Source organism: Piliocolobus tephrosceles, chromosome 4 (assembly GCF_002776525.5).
Source record: "Piliocolobus tephrosceles isolate RC106 chromosome 4, ASM277652v3, whole genome shotgun sequence".
In the NCBI taxonomy this organism is placed as follows: Eukaryota; Metazoa; Chordata; class Mammalia; order Primates; family Cercopithecidae; genus Piliocolobus; species Piliocolobus tephrosceles.
In genome coordinates this window covers 147,541,856-147,567,047 of record NC_045437.1, presented here as the reverse complement: position 1 = coordinate 147,567,047, position 25,192 = coordinate 147,541,856, and the positions used below count along the sequence as shown (strand labels likewise).

Here is a 25,192-nt window from a genome sequence, read left to right as displayed (position 1 = left end):
CCTGAGATGTAGTACTTTTTCTCTCTTTCCATTTGGTTGCATGATGGTGCAATTCTGTCTTCATTTTCACTTCTATGTGGATCAGTGCCTTAGGATTTAGAGATGGTACAAATACTGAGTCCTTAAATCTACTCTTCATTTTAAAATAAAAGCAGGAGTTTTTTCAGGACAAGCCAAGCATATTCTAATTATAACAGCTACCATTTAGTAAACATTTACTATATCCAGGCTTTAATATACTAAGTATATTGTATATATTATCTCCTTTAATTATCACCAATCCTATGAAGTGTAAGCATTATTAATGATCCCCATTTTGCAGGCAAAGAAAATGAGGGACACAGAGGTTAAGTTGCCCAGGGTGACACAGCTAATAAGTGGCAGAGCCAGTAATTGAAGGCTGTCTGACCCTAAACTCCTGCACTTAGCTGTTAATTCAGTATTCTTAAGAATATTGTTTTCTTTTAGAAGTCTGCTTATCAAGTATGACAAGTTTTCTCTGAAAACAGATAACCCATGAAACTATTAAGAAGCTTCCAAGCCATTTTTTCTTCTTTTCTATTTAATGTATATTTATGCGATCATGGAATGGGATTTCACCTGTTTCAACAGCTTCTAGGGCAATTTAAGCAAATTTTCTGGAAGTCTGTTTGGTTTGTGTCAGGCCTTTCCTGGTCCCTCGCGTCCGTCAGGCTTGTACAGGAGGCGTGTGGGAGCTTTTTTCGGAGCCATCCGCCTTGTGGAAGCCACACAGGCAAGGCCAGGGGAGAACAGTGGCACAGGTATTCAGAAAAACCTGGCTTCCAGCGTCAGTTTGCCTGAGGTCAGGCCAAGCACCACCACTTTCTGGCTCTTAGAAAATTACTTAACCCCTCCAATCTGCAGTTTACCCTTATGCAAAATCAGGGCTGCCCTTGCAGGACTGTTGTGACGAGTCAAGTGCACTCTATCCATTGGGAGCTGTTATTTTAGAAGCAGGACTTCGTGTTGTTGCTACGTCTTGCCTCAGCAGAGAGAAACATTTTGCTCTTGACACTGATTCTCCTTTCTCAGCTGTAAGGAGGCCACAGTCCCCTTGATTTTGAACCCAAAAATGGAAAATGAGAGCACTCCATCTCACAGGACACTTTCCCAAACTACACCAGCCCAGTCTGATCCCTCCCTTCTCAGAATCCCTACAGTTCTTTTGACCAAATCTCAGATTAGCACTAAAAGTTTATTAATTCAGTGGATAAGAAGCTTACACACATTTCCAGAGCCAAAAATAATGATAAAATCCATGCAAACAAATAAAAGGTCTTAGAGGAGCAAAGTAATCACAATGGTGTTTTGCTACTAAGTACAACACCTGGGGCATTCACACTTCCCAGTCATGTTCAGAGCTGAGGTAGAGCACAATGGGAACCAAGATCAGTGGTTCCCGCCTCTGGTTGCTCATCAGAACCACAAGACCAGAGCAGGAATAGTGTTTTGAAAGTATAGCTTCTTAGGCCCCAACCCTGCCATACTCATTCAATTTCTTGCTAACGTGAGGACTTGCCATTTTGTAAAGTACATTTGATTTTCTTTCATTTTTGTAATTTGCTAAATTGTCATTTGTAATAGTCCTTCCCGGAGAGGAGTCTCCTTTCTCTCCTATACTTTTCTGGGAGAATGACAGAAAGTTGGAATAAATGTAGAGTACCGTTTTGTCACAATAAGGCTGGGTGACAATATTGGAAGAAGGAAGAGCTGACAGAGACATGCTGTGGGGTTTGGGGGATGACATTGTGGAAAGTTTACCCTCACTAACATTTCAGGTGGGTATTTTTGAAGGTGTAGACTGATGATTTCTGAAGGGAACTGAATGAGCCTGTAACAGTGTGACCATGAATACTGTTGCAAGTGAATTAACATAAATATACTGATGAAAAGGGAGTAGAACTTTAGAACTGTTACATCTCAGGTAGTGAAAGTGAGGGTAACCTAGAAAAAGGAGGTGTAATAACTGTAGTATCGAACAGTGTGCTGCGTCCCGCAGATAGCTAGAGATGTGTCAGGTTACACAGAGGAAGAGAAGTTCCTAGGCTGTTTGTTTGGGGCTTGCATAGTTCCCCTTTTCCAAAATGGAACAAGCAACATACTTTTTTAAGGGTGCACAGAGACTTCATTGAAAAGGCAAACATTTGTTTCCCTAAACAGAGTGACTTTTTAGCTTTACCAAGAAGCAATTTCGTGCAGGAAAAGTATGTTTAGCTGTTATCAGCTGCTACTGGGAATTCTGCTATAGACAGGCCAGTGTTTACTACTGATATTCTTTCCACAGTTCTTTCAAAATAGGACCCTTTCCATTAAGTTCACATAGTATTCTGGGAAAAGGCTCTGTGATTAGGCAAAGAGACTGTGAAGGAGCTTAGGCAGAAATGGGGGTTAGCTTTGTTTTAATCCCAAATATTTAACCATAAAAAAAGATGCACTGGGGCTTAAGACAGTGAGCCCTCAGCAGTCTACTTTGTTGAGATCTCAGCTCAGATGTCACCCAAAAGAAGTTGCCCTAGCCACAGAATCCAAATTACACCCAGACACCCTCCCCACCCAGGCACCTGCTTTCACACTGCCTTGATTTTGGTTGATTTCATAGCTCTTAATACCACCTAAAATTATCTTCTTTGGTTGTTTACGAGTTTATTTTTGGCTTTACACACTCATAAGTAGTATTTCCTAAATTTTTTCCATTACAATAATAATTTAAATATTATCAGGAAAAATATTTGGGGCATGTACTTCCAGTATGTATTTGTTTTTATTTACTTAATTATAAAGTATATACCTGTCTTAGTAATTGCTATATTACACACATTAGAAAACATAAAAAATATAAATGTTATAAGAATCAGATATTTAAAATGCCAGTAGGAGCTTTGATATTTTTCTCCTCCACCAGCCTGTGTTCTCCCCCACCCTGTGTTCTCCCCCACCCTACCTTGAAGCTTACTGAACTTGAATGTAAGCTGCCTGAGAGCAGAGGCCTTGCTGGGCTTGTTTCCTGCTGTGCTTCCAGTGCCTACAACTGTGCCTAGCAGGTAATAGGTGATAAGTAAATATTTGATTATTAAATATTTATTGTTGAGTAGTAAACAAGGCTAAGGCACAATTCACTCTTCCAGGCTCCTAATAGCCAAGGTTTTACTACATCTTTGGAGGACAGAAGGAGGGAATAAAACAAAAAAAAAAAAAAACAAAAACCTGGTTTCTAGGGGTCAGAATGCCTTCCTAATACAATATGTGCTGAATAAGGATTTACTGTAATGATTCAAATCCTTCACCAACGAGGTAATTACAGCTTCCTTGGTAAGAGCAGAGCTCAGGCAGACAGGTGGTTTCTAGTTTCTCTTATAACAGATGGCACAAATGGACCAGCTTCTGAAGCTTTTTGAGGAAATTTGCTCATAAACAGTTTTAAATATTTTTCTTTTATATCTTCCAACACATGCTTCTTAAAGTAAAAATGCTTCAGTAGATTTCAGGCAAGGGCACATATTATGAATAGTGCTGCATGGGGCAGGGTGCTTGCAGTTTGCCTGAGTAGCAGCAGGTGCAGTATGTCAGGAACATAAGAGGGAGGCTCCGTGCGCCATGGTGGCTAGATATACATTGAATTTTCGAAGTGCTTAAGGAAATAACAAAGCTGTCAACCAAGAATTTTATGATCAGCAAAACTGTTCTTCTAAAATGAAAGTGAAATAAAGACATTCCCAGACAATTACTAGAAGAAAGCATAGGAGAAAATGTTTAGGTTAGGCAAATCTTTCTTAGATTTAACACCAAAAGCACAATTTAAAAAGAAAAAAAAAATTAACAAATTGAACTTGATCAAAATTAAAACTGTTTGCCCTTCAAAAGACACCACTGAAAAAATGAGAGGGCAAGCCATACACTGGGAAAATATATTTGCAAATATTATCGCTAATAAAGAACTTGTATCCAGAATCTATGCAGAAATCTTACTACTCAATAAGAACATCATGTCCATAGAATGGGACAGAATTCAGTAATAAACATAAATTGACTACTTATACACGCCAGAACATGGGTGAACTTCAAAAAACATTATGCCAAATGAAATAAGTCACACACAAAAGACCACACAATATGCAATTCCACTTTTATGAAATATCCAGAAAAGGCAGATCTCTAGAGTTAGAATGTAGATCGGTGGTTGCCTGTGGCTGAGAATGGGAGAAGGGCTTAACTGCAAATGGCAGGAAGGACCTTTTGGGGTGGTGGTGACTTTATAAGACTGAATATGAATGATGCTTGCACAGCTCTATCAATGTTCTAAAAGTTGTACACTTAAGACAGATAAATTTCATGGTATATAAATTATACCTCAATACAGTTGTTTTAAACTCTCCCAGGAGTACAAAGCATTCCTTAAATGTTGATAACTATTTTTATTATTCTGTAGGCAGTGTATACAAATGATACCAAAATTAAGAGGGAGAAACGTTAAATGACTGTGCACACTTTGCTTGAGTGGACAAATATGCTTTTCATTCATTAAATTAGCTCCTCCAAATAATTAAATAGATCTTGGGAAAATATATGCCACACTTTTATAAGAGGGTAAAAAAGGGTTAGTGGCCAAGAACAGAAATTTCCAAAATGTGAGCTGTGTGGCACTGAGATAGCTGAAATAGCTTTCAATGGTGCGTGGATGAACTTTCTTCTATATACTACTAATGATGAGATATTATTTACAATGGACTAAAGTAGACATTTGTTAAGGAGATCAATCTAAAGAAAATATTAAGAAAATATTATCTATTAAAATTACATGTGATACACAGATGTGACAAACATAATGAAGCTGGGGCACGCATGACTGAGGTTGGGCACCACCACCCAGTAGCCAGGAGCAAGAACAATGCCAGTGGGTGGCTGAGAATGAATACTGAAACACAGGCATTCATCCAAGTTTATGCCCAACGTGCCTGTCTCCCTCCCCACCAGAAATGAAATGTCTGAATCTCCACTTCCGTCGTATTTGTCAGGCCTAACTGTCTTAGGCAAACTGGCAAGTGGCCATATGTGGAGCTGTCGTGACAACACCAGAATGAGAGCTGTACCGTTTTATGACATCAGATAATTCTGACTCAGAAATGTCTGCCTTCCCTGTCTGCCAGCAGTCTTACCATTGGTTTCTGGTAGATCCATTTCCTTTCTTTTAACTATTTACTTGATCCTGTGAAGTCTTTCTTTAAAATACAGTCTTTAGATATTGTCAGTTCCAAGCATTCACAGTGTGCAAGAGATAAAAGAGGGATAAGACAACTGCAATTCAATGTAGCATCAAGACCGGAAGAAAAACACAGCCCTTGAAGATTCCAAGGAGAAAGATCTAACTCACTGGAGAAAGATCAAACTCATTGTGATATCAAAGAAGCCTGAGCAAGGAGGTCACATTTGAAATGGGCTTTGAATGGCAGATGAGCGGTGGTTACGGGAAAGGGAAAGGCATTTCATATGGGAACAGCAGCACCAGCAAGAACATGGAGATGCAAAAGCTTAAAGCACACTCAAGGCACAAGTAAAACCATTTGACTAGAAAGGGGTAGGCAAACCAAGGCCCACAGGCCACATCCATCCAGGTGCCTTGTGAGAAAAGACTGTTTTTCCATTGTTACATTTTAAATGGTTATGTAAGTACCTCAATTATATTCTCAGTTTTTGCCTCTTGGCCTGCAATGTCTAAGCTATTTATTTGATGGCCCCCTAAGAAAAAGTTTGCCGACCTGGAGAGCCCTGGGGACTTTGAAGACAAGTAATGAGTACTGAGAGGGGAGTTGGGGCTTTGTTGTGAAAGGCCTTGAAATGAGGAAACCCAGCTAGCTTAAGGGAAACAAAGTCATAAACTGACATTTTGGGAAGTCTCATGGTGGATCTAACGCTCAGCACGTTTGGATTTAAGAGCCCAAATTATTATTTTGCTTGGCTCTTCTTCCCTCTTTTTTTTTCATTTTAACTTCATTTGCGGACAGATGTTGGCCATGTAATATGAAAAAAGATCTCTGGTCACCCTAAGCCAATACATTTCATTGTTGGATCCAGAAAGAAGAGCATTCATATGCAGTAGGCTCTCCTCATTCACGGTTTTGCCTTCCTTGGTTTCAGTTACTTATGGTCAATGACTGTCTGAAAATATTAAATGAAAAATTACAAAAATAAATAATTTGTAAGTTTTAAACTGCATAGCATTCCAAGTACCATGATGAAGTCTTGCTCCCCGGGACAGGAATCATCCTTTTGCCCAACATGTCCACACTGTGGACACTAGCCACATTTTAGTTGCTTATTAGCTACCTCAGCTATCAGATTGACTCCAGGTATTACAGTGTTTATTTTCTTTTTTTTTTTTTCCTTTTTGTCTTTTTTTTTTGAGAGAGTCTTGCTCTGTCACCCAGGCTAGAGTGCAGTGGCAAGATCTCGGCTCACTGCAACCTCCGCCTCCCAGGTTCAAGTGATTCTCCTGCCTTAGCCTCCTGAATAGCTGGGATCACAGGTATACGCCACCACACCTGGCTAATTTTTGTATTTTTAGTAAAGACAGGGTTTCACCATGTTGACCAGGCTGGTCTCGAACTCCTGACCTCAGGTGATCCACCCACCTTGGCCTCCCAAAGTGCTGGGATTACAGGCATGAGCCACCACGCCAGGCCTACAGTGCTTATTTTCAAATAATCCTTACTTAACAGTGGCCCCAAAGTCCAAGAATGGTAATGCTGGCAATTTGCATATGCTAAAGAGAAGCCCTAAAGTGCTTCCTGTAAGTGAAAAGGTGAAAGTTACTGACTTAAGGAAGGAAAAATATATGCTGAGGCTGTTAAGATTTGTGGTACAGTAAGATATTTTGAGAGATTACATTCACATAATTTTCATTATATTGTTTTATTATTGTAGTTGTTCATCTCTTATTGTGCCTACATGTATAAATTCAACTTTACCATAGATAGATACATATAAAAAACATAGTATATATATAGTGCGATACTATCCCTGGTTTCAGGCATCCACTGAGCATCTTGGAACATAACCACCAAGGATAAGGGGGACTACTTTATTAGACTCCACAGATGAAGAAGGGTTCAATGCTGACCACTGTGGCCAGCCTGGATCACATGCCTGCCCCTGCAGTGAAATCAGTGGGACACTGGACCCACCTGGGTCACTTAGGATGGAAAAGAACTTCTCCAAATGAACCAGAAGAAGGGGAATGCAAAAATTCTAGAATAAACTGTAACTACTATTCCAGTCTGTCAGAGTAAGAAATTTATTCTACATTCGTTAAGTAACCAGAAATGTATGAGCAGGAAAATGCTCTTCATTCAACAACATTCAACAAATATTTATTCAGCTGTCTTTAGCAGGTGTATGTACTTACAGTGCACAGTAGGATGGACTGGAATGGTAAAAGGTAAAGAAAACAGGCTGAAGATTCTTGTAACAGTCTAGGTGAGAAGGCCTTTATCCTGTGAGCAATGGGGAAGCATTGAAATGTTTTAAGCAGAGAAATGATGTAATCATCAGATTTGAATTTTGAAATTTTCACCAAGAATAGTTCTCTTAAGTTAAGCATTTATGTATAAAACCTTTTTGCACCGTAAGTTAACTCATAGATTATCCAGAGTACATTTGCATCCACCTCAGATTTGAAAAAAAATAGAAATTATAATTTTGTGAGATCAGAATTGTGTTTTGCCATGTCTGTTTTTCATTGACTTCTCTGTAGATATTTGGTTTTGAAGTACAATAACTAGAAGAGAATATAAAAATGACTTTTCTTCAGTTTGTTTTTATTCACAGATGGTAAAACTCTTTTTCTCCAGTGGAAAGGGTGACTTTGCTGGAAAATCATTTGAAGATTTTTCCAGTCAAGTCAATAAGCTCCTCAGAACCAAATGAACAAGGGGTAAAAATCACCGTGAAGCCTAGTAAGATTACATTCCTCCATGGCAGCCTGCGCCAGCCATTGTGGAGGGCCAGCGGGAACACAGGGAGAATGTCAGGTTTGTGAATGGTCACACTAAAGGAGCAGGGCCAGGTGTGGAAGATATAAATGGAATAAAGAAGAAGCTTGAGTAGATTAAAATCAGATCAGAGACAATTTTCCACATGTTTAGACTACTAAATAAGCACCAGAATTAGAGGGAAGTCTGCTATTCGCTTGGAGGGAAAGAAAAAGACTTGGAGACTTTCAGCCTTTTCATCAAAATTTATCTCTCCTTATCTCTCTGCCTCATCTGCCTTTCATGGTATCCGGACCAAGGTTTGTGCATTTGCAAGAGTTTAACTTAATCATCCTGGGCATTGTCCTTAGCAGAAGTGCTGCTTCTATTGCTGAAAAGTCCTGACGAGAACATAGTGAAATATTGTAGGCTCCTTACTCAAGGAATCTCCTCTCTCCAGGGTTACCCGTGAGCTGAAATGCCTTGGGCCACTGCTGCTAATTTTAGATACTCCTTTGTTTTCAGCAGTGGACATTTAGATTCTTATTAAATCTTTTTCCTCCCCCTAGTCCAAACAGGAAATATTCCCTGAAAGTAAACCATATAGGAAAGTATGCCAGAGAGCCAGTGCCTCTCAGTCTGTGTTGTTAATATGTTGTACAGTTTACTCAGAATGCTACATCAGAGACATCCTCCTTGACATCCCCCTACCCCGGGTAAAAGGAAGAGACCACTGATTTACTGTAATAAGTTTACCAAAATAAAAAAGTCTCTGAAAGAGTCAACATAATTTCTCAGTGCAGTAGGCAGAGAAACAATACAAGTTGGGAGCTGCCAACTGTATTGTGCAACCTAAACCATGGATTGGTGCAACAAAGGCTGAACTATCATTTTGCCTCTATTAAACATCCTTATTCTATGGAGTGAAAGTCGCAGTTTGGGTGGCTGGGGAGATTTTTTTTTTTTTTTTTTGCAATATTTATTACATTGTGGTTATAAAAGTAACATGTTAATTGCAAAAATGTGTTTTAAAAACACAAAAACTTCATGTATGGGGACAAGGGGTCTAGGGGAACTCTGTACTTTCTGCTCAGTTTTGCTGTGAACCTCAAGCTATTCTACAAAAAATAAAGCTATTTCAAAGTTACCTTTAATCTCATCACCCAGAGAATGCTACTAATACGTTAAGGTACTTACTATCCATATGTTTTAAGATAGGTTTGAACATGTATTAAAAAGTACATGAAATATAAATGTACATCTTAACAAATTGTTATTTAGCAAACACCCCCTAAATAATACTAAATTATTATTTAGTAACCACCCCCCAACACCTGGTTAAGAGCTGCAACCTTGCTGGTGTCCACATCTCTTGCTTTCTCCTCCCTCATCATGGTCTTTTTCTTCTACAAGGGTGATGTCTAATCTCATGTTTATGGGAATCAATTAGTTTTTATTTATATTTTTACCTCATAAATACATTATTATGTTATTCATGGTAGTCATGTTCTATAAAGTTACTGCAAATATGGAATTACTGAATACTAAACCGTTGCATGGAGGGGAAATACAGAGTGAGCTTTCTGCAAGCTCCTGGTCACACATTTTCATCACCTGATAAATACATCACCCTGTTTTATGTGTATCTCTACTTAAAGACACCTTATTTAATATTACTATTGATTTATTAGCATTGAACTTAGAACCAGCAGCACCATTAACTCATGCCTGGAGCTCATCTGACACACACATTTTCTCTGTAAGGCACATCACAACCTTCTTGTGCTTAGGAACACTTGACAGTGCTTCAGCTGTATGCTCAGGGGCCATTTTAAATGGCAAAATCACCATCGAAGAGCACAAAAACGTGGTACTAGGTAGACCTTGAACAGACACTTGTTTGCAGTATGAGAGCTGAAACAAGGCAGAGCTTTGTTTCAAAAAAGTATTGATTTTGAGGTTACAGATACATTTTAACATGTAGGTGAATTTGCAAATAAGGAATATGGAAATAATGAGGATAGACTGTATATGTGCCTATATGCAGTATTTTATTGTTTTGAGTTCGACTTCGTTTGCTCAACCATATTTAAGTCATTTATGTTGCTGTGGTTCATTTTCATTGCTGTAGAGTGCACCATTGTATTAATACATGGGAATTATTTTTTCATTCTACTTTTTCTGAAATTTTGAATTTCCAGTCTCTGCTTTTACTAATAATTTGCTATACACATTCAATACACATCTTCCAGTGTACACATAACACACCCTTCGCTAGGGTGTATGTCTAGCAATGGAACTACTGGGTCCGAGAGAATAATATCTTCACCGTTGATAGATAATGCTACCCTATTTTTGAAAATGATAGTAGCAATTTACACCCCTCCTGCAGCAAAATATGAATTACAGATATACCTCATCCTCATAAACCTCTGGTATTTTCAGCATTTTTATGTTAACTATTTAGTCATTCTGGTGGGTGTGCAGTAACGTCTCACTGTGGTTTTAATCTGCATTTCCTGCAGTGCAGAAAGGTTGAGTGCCTTTTCTTTTGGATTTTCTCTTTTAATATCCCTATTCAGGTTTCTTGCCCATTTTCCACTTGGTTGTCTTTACTCACTAGTAGGAAATCTTTACATAGTCTGGTTATAAACCCTTTGCTCATTTGTATGTTGTAGGCTGCCTTTTTACTCTTTTAATATTGTTTTTGATATGCCCTCTCTATGCCCTATTGGATAAATTCCAACCTCTGTTTGGGAACCTTAAGTTTCTGGAGTTATTTCTTCTAAAATCGGTATTGTTTGCGTTTGGCATTTAGGTCTATAATCTATCTGGAACACATTTGTTATGTATGGTGTGAGGTAGGGGATTGTGTCATTTTTTTCCATAGAGATATCCAGTTATTCTAGCACCATGTATAAAAGAGCACTTTCCACTAGTAGTATAAAATAGTATAGGCCCATGATAAATTCCAAACAGTATAAATAAAAAAGTGAATGTACAGTCCATATCTGTACATTCAGTTCCCTACTCTCAACCCCCTGAGACAGTCATAGTTTCTTGCTTACAGATTTTAAGAATCATGTTTAAACATCTCTAGCATTTAAACAGTGGCTTTAGATTATACCCTAGAACAATGAAAGATTGGATGTAGTAGCACTATTGCTTTCTTTTTATTTTTATGTTACTTGAGTGAATTTGTTTTGGCAAGCACAATATCTTCATTATGTAGAGAAAGGCAATTGTACTGCATTCAATTTAAGAGTTATATGCCTAGTAAGGAAGTATTGGGATTTCTTAGCAACTATTCATATCTTTTGAAATAGCAAATGTTACCATATGAACACTTCATAATGCCCCCAAAATGCTTTAGTGTTTTTTAAAAAATAAATTCATAAATTGTGAAATTTTTTAGTTGAGAGGAAGTAAATAATTTTTATTCTGGGAAGTTATGTTGTGCCTGAAATGTGGTATTGGAAAAGATTGAAAGGCTACACTTAGGTTCAACAGGAAAGAATATTAAGCTCAATAAGTATTGTGAGCCATGGTGCACAATAGAAGCATTCTGCCCATTTAACCTTTCTGGCCCTTTCCCTTGAGGTTTTTCTGTACAATGAGCAGTTGAACTAGGAGTGTTGTCCGGATGTCTTTGTTTCCAATCTGGAATTTTTCCCTCTGCCTCATATTTCTGTATTATTCAATGAGAAAAGATTCAGATTATTGACTTGGGGAACATTAAGGATGATGTATGTGCTATTCCAAAATCTTGAATTTTGTTTAAATCATGGAATTACTTGCCATTCCTACTCACCCCATCTAAGTTTAGAGTTTATTTAAACCTTCATAAATTATTTTATTTGTGTAAATAATTTCAACTTTTAGATTCAGGGAATACATGTACAGGTTTGTTCCATGGGCATATTGTGTGATGCTGAGGTTTGGAGTACGAATGATCCCATCTCCCAGGTCATAGCCACAGTACCCAATAGTTTAACAAAAATTTCTTAAAGCTAGAAAACAGAATCACTGCATTGTAAACTAGTCAAGCTATTTTTAAAGCAAATTATTGAAGAAGTATTTTAAAATGCAATTCCCTATTATTGTTAATACCTTAAGGGGATTTCACTAGTTTCATTAAAATAAGAAACAGAACTCTGTCATTTTTAAAATAAAAATGCATGTTAAATTGTATTAGATGAGGGGAAATAATCTGTGCAAAGACATCTGCACATAAGTAATAGAAAAGAACATGGAACAGTCAAGCTCAGGGACATGTGGATTTTTTCTGCTCGTAAAGTTGTGAAGTACATACTGAAAATCCAGGAGGTTAGGACTTATACAGGATTTCTGTGTTGTAAAAGCTTGAGTGGACACACGTAAGGAATATATGTCTTCAAATTTTCAACAGATAAAAACTGGTTTTGTGTCATTTGGTCTGGTTTACCACTAGCCAATTTACCAGTATTCCTTTTGACTCTATTTTCTTGGCTAAACTTTGATTTCCCTCTACCTGAAGTCAAACCGTAAAGGGAGATATTTTCCAAGGAAGAAGAATTCAGTGAAATGGGATTAGGTTAGATAGGACATTTTAGATTTTCATGGAATTTTCTTCTCTTTTTCATCATAGGGAAAATTAAAGCTGCCCCCTGTTACTTAAATAGCACCATCCCCAGTTAACAGTCTAACCCAGAAGGGGAACTGACAGCATTAAGATGAGCCCTGGGCCGGTGATCCAAGGCTCAGCCCAGGCCTGAGACATATGATAGGGGACCTGGACTGCAGATCATGGGCCACTGCCTGGCAGAGACGTGCAAATGACAATTTTGCTGCTTCTCCATAGTCTGACACTGCGGAGACTCTTAGTGCAAGACTCTCAGGCCCTTCCTTGTGTGCCTCATCCCTCCTACTTCGTCCTTGTTTTGAAAGTCCTACACTAAGCTACAAATCCACTACTCTTTTCCTTTGGGAGCAGCCATACCTTTCAACTAGGGGGTCTCATGTCTCCAGATTGTGGATATCTGTCTGTCTATCCATCTGCCTGTCTTCTTCCCCACACAACCGTCTTGTCAAAATGCCCTTTGGAAAATTAAACATTGCTTCCACGTGGAAACAGAACACAGGCAGGGAATTGTATTCATTCGTACATCACTGAAAAGATCAGGAAAGCAAAGAGTCCAAGGTGACCTCTGAACACTGAAAAAATGTCCATCTAATTTTTTTCTAATGATCATGCTTAATGTTGGTGGTGTCATGGTGAGAAGGAATTCTCAATGTTGGTGGAAATGCACAGCAGTAGAACCTTTCTGGAAAGCTATTGGCACGGTATATCAAGACCTTTAAAAGAAACTCCTAGACTTTGACCCACTAATTTTACTTTCAGGAATTTATGCTAAGGAAACAATTGAGACACTGGCAGGGATCCTCTACAAAGATGTGAGTTGCAATACTATTTATAATAGCTAAAGGGGGATAGGCGTTATGAGTGTACACAATAAGAAAATGGTTTCATAAATCAGAGTATAGCATACAATAGAATACCTGTAGCCATTTTTAAAATATGTTATCAAATGCTATATAATGGCATTGGAAAGTGCCTTATTAAGTGGAAAAAAAGCAGGGTATTAACTGCATGTGTAGTACAATTCTCCAAAAAAAGCGAGGACAAATATGCCAAAGTGTTAACAGTGATTATCAGTGGCATAAATTATGTATGATTGTATTTCTTTTCTTCTTGATTTTTGGTATTTTCCAATTTTCTACAAGGCCGTCGGTAATTTTCATTATTAGAATTTTGAAAGATTAACTTCCTTCTTCACGGTCAGCTTACTCCTCCAGTAATAGAACCTCTCATCTTGTAGTAGCTCTACTACTGTGGTGTGGAGACTAGAGAGGGTCTGCCACATCCCTTGTCACACTGGGAGCCTGCCTGGGCAGCCCTGCCACAGTACGGCAGGCATTCCCTGGCTGGTCCAGCAGACGTTCCGTCAGTCAAGTGAGTCACCACAGAAGGGTGTCAAGCTGATGATATTGCTACACACTGTACTTGAACTATCAGCCACAACCCAGTATGCTGCCAAACCTTTTAGCCTTATCTTCCTAAACCGTTATTCTTTCACTGTCCAGTGAATTTCAGAAAGACTGACTGGGACTGTCTGACTCCTTTTGAGGACACTATGGGCCAGCAAACTAAAGTGGATGTAAGCCTACCAGTTGAATCCAAACCAGACCAGCAAATGTTCCTTCCATGCTAAAATATATGCCATGTTGTTGCTGTCATTGGGCCTAGATGTGGGGGCCTGGCAGGAACCCAGGAATATTTAGGGGCACTGGGTATTCAGCTCAGTACACCCATCTGGACTCTGAGGGTTGTAGGAATGCCTTTAGGAGTCGTCTGCTAAAATTGTGGTTATAAAATCATTTTTTCCTCTTTTTAATTGTTTGTTATCCTTGGCTTCATTAGTGGGAAAGAGGTTGCAAATTTGATATTGGAGGTTTCAGAGCCAGGAGTGAAATTGACCATTTTGAAATTTGTCTGTTTTGTTTTGGGTTTGATGAGGGGCTGGAGGGAGCAAGATTTTTATTGTATTTATTTATTTATTTTGTCTGCCATTGTCATTTTCAAGTAATCTACAGCCAGACACTTCTGTAGTGAAAGGAGAATTTAAGATTCTACAAAGAGTCTTGGGCCATAATAACCATCCCTGTGCGTCTTATATCTCACATATGTGTTTGTTCTATGAGTATGAGAACGCGTAGTCATACACCTTTAGCTTTGCATCAGAACTAAAATACAATGTGCTCTCTATTTCTTGGAGGAGTGTTCGTCTGTTTAGAGTCCTTCTGTTGCAACAGGCATCATTGTGGTACATAAAAATGTGCAGTAGTATTGTTGATGGGTTTATTGCCATGACTCTAAAGTACAAATAAACAAAAGGCATAATTTCTTTAGTCATTTAAAAAATCACAGAAGTGAAGAGTTCTGTAGATGTCGATTAGGTCCGCTTGGTCCATTGCTGAGTTCAAGTCCTGAATATCCTTGTTAATTTTCTGTCTTGATCTGTCTAATGTTGACAGTGGAGTATTAAAGTTTCCCACTATTATTGTGTTGTAGTAGAAGTCTCTTTGTAAGTCTCTAAGAACTTGCTTTATGAATCTGGGTGTTCCTGTATTAGGTGCATATATATATTTAGGATAGTTAGCTCTTCTTGTTGCATTAAGTTAGCTCTTCTTTTTGCATTGATCGCTTTACCATTATTTAATGCACTTCTTTGTCTTTTTTGATCTTTGTTGGTTTAAAGTGTTTTATCAGAGACTAGGATTGCAATCCTGCTTTTTTATTTTTTATTTATATTTTTTGCTTTCCATTTGCTTGGTAAATTGAAGTGAACTGCCATTCACAATTGCTACAAAGAGAATAAAATACCTAGTGATACAACTTGCAAGGGTTGTGAAGGATCTCTTCAAGGAGAACTATGACCACTGCTCAAGGAGATAAGACAAGGACACAAACAAATGGAAAAACATTCCATGCTCATGGATAGGAAGAATCAATATCATGAAAATGGCCATACTGCCCAAAGTAATTTATAGATTCAATGCTATACCCATCAAGCTACCATTGACTTTCTTCATAGAATTAGAAAAAACTACTTTAAATTTCATATGGAACCAAAAAAGAGCCCATATAGCCAGGACAATCCTAAGCAAAAAGAACAAAGCTGGAGGGAACACGCTACCTGACTTCAAACTATATTGCAAGGCTCCAGTAACCAAAACAGCATGGTATTGGTACCAGAACAGATATATAGACCAATGGAACAGAACAGAGGCTTCAGAAATAATGCCACACGTCTACAACCACCTGATCTCTGACAAACCTGACAAAAACAAGCAGTGGGGAAAGGATTTCCTGTTTAATAAATTGGCTGGCCATATGCAGAAAACTGAAACTGGACTCCTTCCTTACATCTTATGCAAAAATTAGCTCAAGATGGATTAAAGACTTAAACGTAAGACCTAAAGCTGTAAAAACCCCCAAAAAACCTAGGCAATACCATTCAGGACATTGGCATGGTCAAAGACTTCATGACTAAAACACCAAAAGCAGTGGCAACAAAAGCCAAGATTGACAAATGTGATCCAATTAAACTAAAAAGCCTCTGCATGGCAGAAGAAATTATCATCAGAGTGAGCAGGCAACCTACAGAATAGGAGAAAAATTTTACAATCTGTCTATCTGACAAAGGGCTAATATCCAGAATCTACGAGGAACTTAAACAAATTTACAAGAAAAAAAAACCCATCAAGAAGCGGGTGAATTATATGAACATATACTTCTCAAAAGAAGACATTTATGTGGCCAAAAAAATATGAAAAAAGTGCTCATCATCACTGGTCATTAGAGAAATGCAAATCAAAACCACAGTGACATACCATCTCATGCCAGTTAGAATGGCGATCATTAAAAAGTCAGAAAACAACAGATGCTGGAGAGAATGTGGAGAAATAGGAAGCTTTTACACTGTGGCTGGGGGTGCAAATTGGTTCAACCATTGTGGAAGACAGTGTGACGATTTTTCAAGGATCTAGAACCAGACATACCATTTGACCCAGCAATCCCACTATTGGGTATATACCCAAAGGATTATAAATCATTCTACTATAAAGACACATGCACATGTATGTTTATTGCAGCACTAGTCACAATAGCAAAGACTTGGAACCAACCCAAATACCCATCAATGATAGACTGGATAAAGAAAATGTGGCACATATACACTGTGGAATACTATACAGCCATAAAAAAAGGATGAGTTCATGTCCTTTGGAGGGGCATGAATGAAGCTGGAAACCATCATTCTCAGCAAACTAACGCAGGAACAGAAAACCAAACACCGCATGTTCTCACTCCTAAGTGGGAGTTGAACAATGAGAAAACATGGACACAGGGAGGGGAACATCACACACCAGGGCCTGTCAGGGGGTAAGGGGCTAGGGGAGGGGTAGCATTAGGAGAAATACCTAATGTAGATGACAGGTTGATGGGTGCAGCAAACCACCATGGCACGTGTATATCTGTGTAAGAAACCTGCACATTCTGCACATGTATCCCAAAACTTAAAGTATAATTTTAAAAAATCACAGAAGTACTATGGAGTATGTATTTTATTATTATACCAATTCAAACATAGTGGTAATAAATGTTAAAAAGCAGTCACTTAATACCAAATGTTACTGCTATGGCTAAACCATAAACAAACAAATGAAATTCTGAAATTCTGTTGTTAAAAATTGCATTTGAGGCCAGGCACAGTGGCCCATGCCTATAATCCCAGCACTTTGGGAGGCCAAGGTGGGTGGAATACCTGAGGTCAGGAGTTCAAGACCAGCCTGACCAACATGGTGAAGCCCTGTCTCTACTAAAAATACAAAAAATTAGCCAGGCCTGGTGGCGGGGACCTATAATCCCAGCTACTTGGGAGGCTGAGGCAGGAGAATAGCTTGAACCCAGGAGGCAGAGGTTGCAGTGAGCCGAGATCGCACCATTGTACTCCAGCCTGGGCGACAAGAGCAAAACTCCATCTCCAAAAAAAAAAAAAAAAAAATTGCAGTTGATACTATGGTAATCAACATAGGGATTGAGGAGTAAGTTGTTACAATAGTTACGAATATCCTGCATTCCAGCCACACCCCCAAATAATTTCAGCCATGTACTTCTGGCCAAGAACCACTTAGATATCTGAGGTTGTGAAAAACATTTAGAACCCACATTGTGTTCACAGAATATGTTCCCAACTATGCCATTAGCCAAAGGCATAATTCTTGGTACAGATGGAATAGGAAGCTGGAGGTGTTTCCTACTTATTAAAGTCATTAAAAAAAAAAAAAAAAAAAAAAAAGTTGGAAGGACTTTTTAATTGTCCTGTGGTAACCACTGACCAAAAGAACACATTGGTAAAAGCCCCTGGGTCTGGGCTGTTCTCTTGTACCTCCAAATTGTCCCCGGTTCTGCTTGGGTTCCTGGACTGGGTTGTGGTTTGAAAGTTGTTGCCAGGCCTTGCCTACTAGGTCATTGTCTGGTGGGGCGGGGTTGTGTTGAGAGGACTGAGAAAGTGAGGCCTCTCTGACTAGCAGCAACTGTGGAAGAAAATGGAGACTGCACAGTAAAAAGAAGTTGACACTTTTCCTAGGACTCGAGACAGAATCAAGGGGGAGCCAGGTATTAAGCTAATAATAGCTTAGCCCTCAGCTGATGGATCTTACTGTCTTACATTACTATTGTTTTTAAATCTGTTGCTTCTTGTCAAATATATTTTAAGCTCTTGAAGTCAAAGGACCTTGGCAAATATCATGTATTGTCTTGAACATACTAAGTGCTCAATGACTAGCTTTTGCTGGATTAACAAAAAAAAAAAAAATTTTAAAGAGTCATACTCTTTACATTTTATTTCTTCTCTTATATGAATTCCATCTGCTATATGAACCTGCCAGACTGAACACTGGAGGCAGGATTGGGGATTTTGTTGGAATTTAGAATATGTTGAGTCTTATTGTGATTCTCTATGACTGTATTGTCATTTTCCCATGCAAATAGGGTAGGAATCTAAAGGAAACACATGAATCAGTGGTTAAGAAGAGTTCTAATGCTATGACTGAGTCTATAAAGAAGCTTGGCACAGGCTAGAGGAACAGGGCAAGTCCTGCTATCTCAGAGGGAGTATACTGGCTGCAGGAGCCCTGGCCTTAGAATCAGCAGATGAGGTTTGAACCTCAGCCCTGTTACTTATAGGCTGGGTATCCTTAGGGAAGCCTCAGCTTAGCCCAGGTTTCCACATCTGTGAAATGGGAATTACAGCAGTACCTGTTTGTGGGCTTTTCGGGTGTGTAAATGAGATTCATTAGTTTATTCAATAATGATTCGTGAAATATAATACCTACAGACACTATTTTAGATATTGGATATACAGCAGTAAGCAAAACAAAAGCCTCTGCCTCATGGAATTTATATTCTAAAAATATACGTAATTAAATTTAATAAAGTGTTTATCAGTCACATTAGTTTGAGCCTCTCTGATGAACTCACACTGTGGTTTTTGCTGTTATTTGTCTATAGGAGTTACAACAGTAAGTAATTAGGGCTACTATTGTGGTGTCATGCTTGAATTGGTATAACCCTAGGGAAGTTCCAGTAAGTAGGACATTTGTGTGTGCCTGCTAAATTGCAGTACGCTTAGAAAGTCTGTTCCCCTTGAACCGGATTTCTGTATTTTTGCCCCCATGAAGTGCTTAGTTCAAACAGTCCAGCAGTCTGCTGAGATTCAAGGGTGGCAAGTGGTGGTGTGGCTGAACTGGTTTCTCTCAGTCATTGGTGTTTGCCCTATTTGTGATGTATGATTTCACAGAGTTGTGAAGGTGCTTGTGTCATTTGTGGAAATAAGTCAAAAGGCTAACACAACCAATTAAAATCCACAAGCCACATTTCAGTGAGTAATTTCAACCTTTCCTCTCCAAACTTTTCATTAGCCACCCGTCAAAGAACAAAAAGAACAAATTGAAGGTTTCAGCTCATTTTTTTTTTTTATTGCCTTCCCTCTGGGGCTTTTTCTTTGAGTATCGTAATGCCCAAATTCCACGAAAGGAGAAAGGGCAAGCCCGGGCAGCAAACCTCAGAGGAACCGCATTCTGCTGGTAATTGCATACCATCTCCCAAGAGGTGTATCTGTATTCACCTCCATCGGCTGTCACCTTCTTCATGCAGTACTTCAGATCTCCAGTGGCACACAGACCATCTAGTTAAAAATGCAAACAGGAAATTATTTTCTCACTGAATGGCCTTTGTGGCCCAGAAGAAAGAAAAAATGGTCATTTCTGCTGAGACATAACCTGAAAAACACTCTCACAAGAGTGGAAGCTCAAGGCTCACTATAAGCTAGCCCTGCCTCAGAACAAGGCTGGTGATAGCATGTGTGTGTGGGAACTCATGTGCATGGGCTCAGGGCATTTGTCACCAATGGACATGATTGAAGAAGCTTCTATCACCTGGAAAGCAGTTGTTCTGCTGGGCAAAGCTTGTTTATACTCCGAGGAATTACAGAAAGACGTTACTTGATGCGGAGGTTTGGTCTGGAGGACTGTGACATGGCCCTGACAGCACGTCCCTGGGTTTTGGTGCTCCTCTGCTCTGCCCAGCTTTCCGTCATCTGGCCTCCCATGACCTCCTGTGCTCCCATTGTGGTTTCCCTGTGTGCTGACAAGTTTTCTGGTTGTTATGTCTTGCAGCCCCCCGAATCCAAGCCCAACTTCACCCCTCTCGCCATCTTGGCCCATGTTCTCGGCGCCATCCAGCCCTATGCCCACCTCATCCACGTCCAGCGACTCCTCCCCCGTCAGGTCTGTTGCAGGGTTTGTTTGGTTTTCTGTTGCTGCCGTTGTTCTCTCATTGGCTTGGTCCTCTCTTCATGCAGTGTTCAGCCTCCTCGTCAACTTTGTTCCCTGCCATCCAAACCTGCACTTGCTTTTTGACAGGCCAGAAGAAGCGGTACGTGAAGACTTCAGGTAAAATCTCGGATGATGACCAATCTGTTCCCGTTTATCCAAAGCTGGCCAGGGACAACAGGGGGCTGCCTCTGCTCTCCTGTGGTTCCATCCTAAGAGACCAGAGCTAAAAGGGACCATTTGCATGAACCAGCATGGCATTTTTCACACCCTTTTTAACCCTGACTCAAGTTTCTGAACTAATCTCTCTGGTGCCTAGAGTTAGGGGAAGGAGCACCTCCTGAATCAGACTCTGGTTTTCATGGCTCTCTCAATTTCATGTGCTCGCTGTGCTTTGGCGTAAGATAACATAAGCGGGAACAGTGTTGAGACACGTGCCAACCTTTTCTTCTCTCTTTTTTATCAGGTAGCATCAGGCAACATTTATTTGCAGGGTTGGCCCCCTGGCCCTTGAGCGGTGACACCGAGTCACTTAGACCAGATCCAGTGGGGGAGAGCCAAATAGAACACACAGAATAAAAGCTTGAGAGATGAAGCGATTTCTCTTAAATTGCTCATGGCTTATGCCTCCGTGTCCCCCATATACTCCCAGAACCATCCATGCTCCCAGCCTGCTTCCGTCTCTGTGTGTCATGAAGCCTGAGCTGTCCTGGGGACAGGCACTACCTCTCTCTGAGGGAGAGCAGCTTGACCTAGTTCCTCCTCTCAGGGCCATGCTGTAGTTTTCCCTGCTTTTGTGACTTCCGCACTTAAGTTATTTACTCTTGTGCTCTTTGGGAAAAAAAGAGCTCTTTACAACCAGGAAAAGAATGAATAGGGATCCTGCAGAATTCCTATGCTGTGAAGCTCCTGAACATGCTTCTCTCTCAAGCTTAGTCTCGGCTTTCAGACAACCAAATAGTAGAGCCCAGTTTTAAGCATCAGAAGCGTTTTGGGCTTTGGGAGTATTTTCTCTTCTGTCTTTTTCTCCAAAGGTTGGATCCAGCAGAGAGGCTTAAATAATTGGTGAAGCCGAGTTTCACTTTTAGAAGAAAAGAAAACCCCATGCTATTTATATAGATACAGATACGTATATTACTTTATTCCCCACTAGGCACTTACACATCTATCATTTCATTCTATCCTCATGTGAGAATGAGAAGAGAAATGGCCTGAAACCTATTGTGGAAAAAGAAAACTAAAGCACAGTGAGGTGACTTGGACACGATGACATGACTAAATGAGAGCCAATCCAGAATTCAGGACTTCTCCCCCTCAGCTCAGCACTCTTTCCTCCAAACACGTGGGTAACCCCAGCTTTGAGTTTCCATGCCGCTCCCGGCCCAGAGCCTGGCTTGCTCTTTTAGGTTTTATACAGCTTTCTACCTGGCTTTGTCCTGGATGATGGGAAGGAGCTTTTCAATGAATTCTTTTTTTTCTCACTCTATAAATAAGGGAAATTTTTCAGATCATGACTTCCTGACATTCTAGTGATTTCCTGATCATTCCTTGGACATCTTCTGGGCACTTTGGGAGACATTAACTTTTTAAGATACCAGAAACAGCATGGATTATTCTCATTAGATCATGCGGGCCTGAACCAGAGGAAACTAAGTGACCACAGACAAGTCAGCTTCCAAAATGCCTCACTCACTCATTAGAGAAACTTGGGCTTTAGGAGAATGTAGTTCCTTCATTTTTATCAAAATGGAGTAAAAAATCTTCAAAATATTGGCCCTTTGGACAAAATGGGTTAAGAGACTCGAGAGTGGCATCACTCAGCTAAAATCCTAAAATGTCCTCTCTGCCTTGATGGTACTCACTTTTTTGTGACTCTGAGCTTTGGGGCCCTGTTTCTTGTCAAGTATCTTTACCTCTTCACTCGTTTTCATCTCCCCAAGCATTTCAGACTGTTTTTCCTTCCTACCTCTTCCTACCTCCCAAAGTGTTTCCAGATTGACAGAGGGCAGTGGCAATAGAATCTGCCCATCTTGTGTGTCTGGGGTCACAATCAGTCAGTACCTCCTTCCCTGGCCATTGTTAGAATTTGGACACCCTTTAGGAAGCTGCCCTCTTGAAATAAGGCAGGCAGGGCACAGTGGCTCACACCTGTAATCCCAGCACTTCAGGAGGCTGAGGCGGGGAGATCACCCGAGGTTAGGAGTTCAAGACCAGCCTGGACAACATGGAGAAACTCCATCTCTACTAATTAGTAAAGTACAAAAATTAGCCAGGCATGGTGGCAGGCGCCTGTAATCCCAGCTACTCAGGAGGATTGCTGGAACCTGGGAGGCAGAGGTTGCAGTGAGCCAAGATCGCGCTATTGCATTCCAGCCTGGGTGACAGAGCTACACTCCATCTCGAAAAAAAAAAGTCAAGGCAGAGTTGGGCTAAGTGTGTATGCCCGGGGGAGCACAGATAGCAACATTGCTGGGGAGCTAGCTCATCAGAGGAACAGAGAGGGCCAAAACCTATACACTGCAGTGTATAGCAAAGAGGTGGTGGTATACACCCATTATTCAAGTCCATTGAGGCCTCCCCCAAATCCACTTCCAGAGCATGAAGCTTCAGATTTCCTTCCCTGAGCAAAGCCTTTAAAAGTAAATATTGAATTAGACCTAATCAGTGGTCCCATGAACTTCTGAATGATGTCTCCTCTGGAAATTGCTTCCTGTCTGTATTAGTCGGTTTTCATGCTGCTGATGAAAACATACCCAAGACTGGGAAGAAAAAGATGTTTAACGGACTTATAATTCCACATGGCTGGGGAGGCCTCACAATCATGGCAGAAGGCAAGGAGGAGGAAGTCCTGTCTTTCATGGATGGCAGCAGGCAAAAAGAGTTTGTGCAGGGAAGCTCCCATTTTTGAAACCATCAGATCTCATGAGACCCAATCACTATTACGAGAACAGTACAGGGAAGACCATTCCCCATGAATCAGTCATCTCCACCGAGTCTCTCCCACAACATGGGAATTATGGGAGCTACAAGATGAGATTCAGGTGGGGATGCAGAGCCAAACCATATCACTATCCCGTCTTCAAACCATTTATAGACCTTGTTTGTTCAAAGTCAGGAATGGAAATGCCTTTTGCAGCACAGTAGAGAAAGGGTGCCGGAGACGCATTCCCTCCATATTTCCCTTTTCTTTCACTTGCCCACCCCTCCCCCATAAAAGCCCACAGCCCCAAACCCATAACTTGCATTTGCACAGGAGTCCCTGGAAATTATGCCTAAATGATCAACCCTTTGCCACCTGCCAGTCTAGCTGGTCCCACCTCCCTGTAGTGCCATATGATGGAGAATGGGTCATCATGTTGCAAGGTTTGCAAGGGCATTTGAGGGAAACTCCTGTGAGTGCTTTCCAGGCCTTGTGCCACACTCAGAGGCGAAAATTAAAAGGGAACTAGCAGGAGGATCCAAACTTGTTCATGCCTTTAAAGGCCCAGCTGAAGTCTGCAGGGCAGTGTGACAGGAGCAGCCAAAAACTGCTCCAGGCTCTCTGTAGCCAGTTTTGAGATGCACTGTGAAGAATAGGAAGCCAAAGAACCAATGATGCCTGGTGGAGATTTTTTATTTTTTTTCAATCAGAGCCAAAGCCTACAAACACAATCTTTCTGCCAATAGGATTTGTCTGTTTTGGTAGGAACCCTACCTAAAGCAAACTGCTTAAGGCTTTTGAGAAGGAGTTACGGGACACTTGACTATTGAGCTGACAAGCTTTTAAGAAGATAAGACTTTTTGGGTAGGGTTGCCAGATTTAGCAAATAAAATAAAAATACAGCATACCCAGTTAAATTTGGATGGTAGATAAACAACAAAAATTTTTTCATATACATATGTCCCATGCAATATTTGGGACATAATGTATACTAAAGAAATATTTATTGTTTAATCTGCCATCCAAATTTAACTAGGTGTCCTGTATTTTATCTGGCAACCCTACCCATTCCTACTCCTTGGGCAATAGGAATGGCCCCCTTTAAAAGCACCTTTTCTATCATTTCTCCCATTTTTGTGCCTATCCTATGGCAGTAGAGGGAGATCTCAAGGGAAAATTCCTCCCATAGACTGTTGGCTACTTATCAACTTGAGGAAGAAACAAGGCCCTTTCTTGGCTGGCTTATTTTTTTATTTATTTACTTACATTTTTTTTGAGACAGGGTCTCACTTGACTAGAGTACAGTAGTGCAATCTCTGCTCATTGCGGCCTCAACCTCCTGGGCTCAACCAGTCCTCCTGCCTCAGCCTCCCAAGTAACCTGGACTCCACACGTGTCCCATCATGCCTGGCTAATTTTTTTAATTTTTTTGTAGAGATGGAGGTGTCTATAGTCTGGTCTTAAATTCCTGGGCTCAAGCAATCCTCCCACCTCCCAAAGTGCTAGGATTACAGGCATGTGCCACAGCACCTAGTCTGTTATTTTTTAATGTATTATGTTATTGCCACTTCATTATTCAATTTCACAAACCTAATATCAATGGAATGTTACTCTTTTTGAATGATAATCTTGGACACCTGGACCATTCCCTTTTATTTCTGCCTGCCAAATACCCCTGCTGGTTTCCTGGCTTGCCCCTGTTTTGTCCCATTATCCTTATTTAGTGAGGTTAATAAGTAATGTTTGCGAAAATCCAGTCAGAGGAGCCTTTCCTCAGATGCTGTTTCCCTTACTTTTAGTCCCCCTTCCCTGGTCTCTTTGCTTTTTACCCACCTGCTCTGCCCTGCCCAGG

General features: G+C 40.2%; 1 protein-coding gene across 7 annotated transcripts in view; it reads left to right on the top strand.

Moving 5' to 3' along the window:
* Positions 1–25,192, top strand: part of ARHGAP26 (Rho GTPase activating protein 26) — a 469,263-nt gene that overhangs the window by 427,457 nt on the left and 16,614 nt on the right. For 3 of the 7 annotated variants that reach the window (XR_003309454.2, XR_003309455.2, XR_003309456.1), the window contains 2 exons: positions 20,265–20,540; positions 21,574–21,762. The exons of 2 other annotated variants lie outside the window; for them this stretch is intronic. Coding sequence is in view for 2 of the 5 variants with exons in the window: in XM_023187730.2 (XP_023043498.1) it covers positions 20,265–20,375 (111 nt within the window). In the remaining 3 variants the exon portion in view is untranslated. The remainder of the gene's footprint in view (positions 1–20,264; positions 20,541–21,573; positions 21,763–25,192) is intronic. 2 more of the 7 variants (XM_023187730.2, XM_023187732.1) reach the window with 1 other exon arrangement.